This window comes from Aplysia californica, unplaced genomic scaffold, assembly GCF_000002075.1.
Source record: "Aplysia californica isolate F4 #8 unplaced genomic scaffold, AplCal3.0 scaffold00004, whole genome shotgun sequence".
In the NCBI taxonomy this organism is placed as follows: Eukaryota; Metazoa; Mollusca; class Gastropoda; order Aplysiida; family Aplysiidae; genus Aplysia; species Aplysia californica.
The window spans coordinates 3,481,653-3,484,830 of record NW_004797274.1 but is presented as its reverse complement, the minus strand read 5'-3'; the positions used below and the strand labels follow the sequence as shown (position 1 = coordinate 3,484,830).

Sequence of the window (3,178 nt, the reverse complement as noted above, 5' to 3'; positions counted from 1 at the left end):
TCACACACACACACACACACACACACACACACACACACACACACGTGCGCGCGCGCGCTCGCTGGCGCGCACAGATCTCTTCATGATGCCTAAAACTATTAAATTAAACCCTGTTGTTCCAAGTACATACGAAGGGTGCAGGTAGATACGATTTCAGTGCAGTTTTTTTTTTGAGGGGAGGGGGGGTTCAAGGTATCTTACGACAAAAGCCTTTAATTGTTTCATTCTCAAATGTGTCATTGTTTCACGCTTCACCCAGACATAATGGAGCCCTTTAGTGTGAGTAGTAAGATCAGAACGTCCTCACCTGATAAAAGGCTTTGTTCTCACAAACGGAAGCCAGAGTATACAGACTAATTAATTAATAAAGAGCTAATCTTATGCAAACGTGCGTTTTAACATTGACAGCTTGTGCTACTATAAAACATATCAATGGTTACATTCAAAAGGGGTTGATTAATTAACATTAATTTAGCACCTTAACTTTAAAATAAAATTAATGATTCGTTAGAGTGAGAGTTGATTAACTCGGTCTCCTAAACATGCGGCTGGTACCTATAATATTAAAATAATTTGATAATGAAAAAAGAGCTTGAAGACTTTGTAAACTGTGGGCCTACCCTGTGTTTACCCTTGTATTTGTTGAAAGTTCGAATAATTTCACTCAGTGTGCAGCATCTAGGTCGAAATTCAGGGTCACAACGAGGTGTTCTGCTATGTCCCTTATAGGGGGTGCCGCCAAGCGAGATCTGGGCGGGTCGGGTCGGGTCGGGTCAGGTCGAGTCAATTTGGTAGTTGGGGCTAGCCAAATTAAGGGCCAAAAACGGCCATCGTGGCTCAAATCGATCGACGCGGTCTGTGAAATTAAAAAACAAACTGAAAATTAATAAGCGGGATGGGGGTGGGGGAAGCTTTTTCGATACCTTAGAGTAGGAACAGAAATTTGCAGACTATGTGTGACGCTTTGATGCACAAAGAAAGCTGGAAGTAGGTGGGGATGGGGTAAATTAAACTTGGATTAAACTAAACTATTACCTCGTAACCTTGGCTTCTAGAGTCTTGCCATGTATGCTCACTTTGGGATCTGCACGGTGTTGTTCCAAAGGTCGTCGACACGTTTGAACGCCCTGTGACGTCAGTGACCCTCCAAACAGTCCGGTGACATACCGATACCTGAGTGAGAACATCCTTCCCCGTGTAGACTCAATCAATCATCAGAAGCGCTCAACCCCCTGACGACCAACCGTCAAGTTTGTGAAAACAGGACTCTTGTCAGCGATGAATCATCAAAATTGTAAGTTAGTGCTATGGATGGATTAGTGGATGGATGGGTGGTTTGGTGGATGCATGGGCCGAATGATAGATGAATGGATGGGTGGAATGATGGGTGGATAGGTGGATGGATAGATGGATGAATGGGTGGATGGATGAATGAATGGATAAATTAGTAATCGGCGTCTGTGTTGAAATAGCTTGTTATACCCAATGCACAGTGTCAATTGAATTCAATCGAATTCAGTCGAATTGCGTCGGGGCCAGCCATATTTTTCTTCATATGGGGACACAAATCTACCATCGTGGCAATTTGACCAAATTCGACTGAATTCAATCGTTACCTTCAAAATCAAACTCGCTTGTTTTTCAAGGTCTCGAGTCGAATAGGTCGTACCGTGTCAAAATAGTAGCAATGGTAGCTGTTGTCCCTCCATTGAGGAAAACCCGGCTGGTTCCGACTCAGTTTGACTGAACTAAACTGCTCGTGTGCAATGGATGTAACCTTTGCTTCTCATGCCCTTGTCAGTAGCCCTATATGCTTACATTACAATATGCTACAGACGTGAGACCGACTGCTTTTTGTTGATTTTTTAAAAATTGATAGTATCTCCATCTGTCCAGCTGGGATGCAAAATCCCCTAAATTCTGGGTCGGTCCTGACAGGCAGGGTAGAAATAGCGGGTCTCTTTAATGATTAAAATTGTGTCGATAAACGCGCAAAGCACACAGTGAATAAACCTTCCCTGCGTCACCCCCTTGTCCTCCTCTTCAGCCAGGGCCGACCCGTTGCAGTGTCTACAAGACGGCGGCGCGGCAGTTCGGAAGTGGCGAGAGGGTGTGTTTTCGAGTTTTCGAGCAGCGTGTAAATTAGCTCCACTGTGTCGTTGGAGATGTGAAATACTTCCTATAAAAATACATGTACATGAAAATAAATCTTAAAAGGCTGAGGCAGTATGGCGATAACTGAGGGGTATGGGTTCGAGTGTGAACGATTTGGCCATCTCAATTACCCAATTTGTTTCAATGGAGAGATGTACAACACACGTTCAACGAAATGCCGGAGTAAATCTTCTCTATGTCCGCCTCCCGTCCTCTCCCTCCCCCCCCCTCAGCCTGGGTGAGCGTGCTCGGGTGTTGTTAAACTTTTTGGAGACCCACATTCTGGTTGTTCGTTAACGCCTGAAGGAGAGCTGTTTTAGAGCAATATAATTTTAACTGCTTCGTAGTTGGTTTTAATTTGTCAAATTATACTCATGTTGACGCCACAATGTTGCTATCTGGTAACTTTATAAAGACGTCTACTTATTGTAGTGTTGCCCCCCACCCCTTCCCTGTTTACACGCTGATAACAACATGTTTACTATTAGTCTATGAAATATGTAACTCCGTGTTTCTGATATTGTGTACGATCGTTTGATTGTGCCACAACATGGACTTTTGTCTGCTGTCGGAAATAATATTATGTGTCCGCTACGTCTTTAAGGTGTTAAGAGGCAGCACCATTTTGTTGGTGGCTGAATAGTACGTATTTTAGCTGGGACAGCCTGGCTCCTAAATTATCCTTTCAAATATATGTCGATGGAGATGTAAAACGCCTATTATTGAATAACAGAATGAATCTTCTCTGCGTACCCCCCCCCCCTTTTTCCCTCTTCCCCACCCTCCCCTCCCCAGCTACATCCGGCCTGTTGGAGCGTCTGCAAAATGGCGGCAGTGTGGTGGTGGCCGAAGGGTATGTGTTCGAGTTCGAGCGACGTGGCTACCTCAAGGCTGGCGCCTACGTTCCCGAGGTGGTACTTGACCATCCGGAACTTGTCAAGCAAATGCACGAGGAATTCGTCCACGCCGGGAGTGACGTAGTGCTGGCTTTTACGGTAGAGTAACGCCCCGTGTTTACGATAGC

General features: G+C 44.9%; 1 protein-coding gene across 1 annotated transcript in view; it reads left to right on the top strand.

Moving 5' to 3' along the window:
* LOC101858316 (betaine--homocysteine S-methyltransferase 1) overlaps window positions 1–3,178 on the top strand; it is a 17,460-nt gene that overhangs the window by 4,771 nt on the left and 9,511 nt on the right. Inside the window, exons 2-3 of the mRNA XM_005089273.3 lie at window positions 1,106–1,294; window positions 2,950–3,149. Of these exons, the coding sequence (XP_005089330.1) occupies window positions 1,279–1,294; window positions 2,950–3,149 (216 nt within the window). The 5' untranslated portion in view covers window positions 1,106–1,278. The remainder of the gene's footprint in view (window positions 1–1,105; window positions 1,295–2,949; window positions 3,150–3,178) is intronic.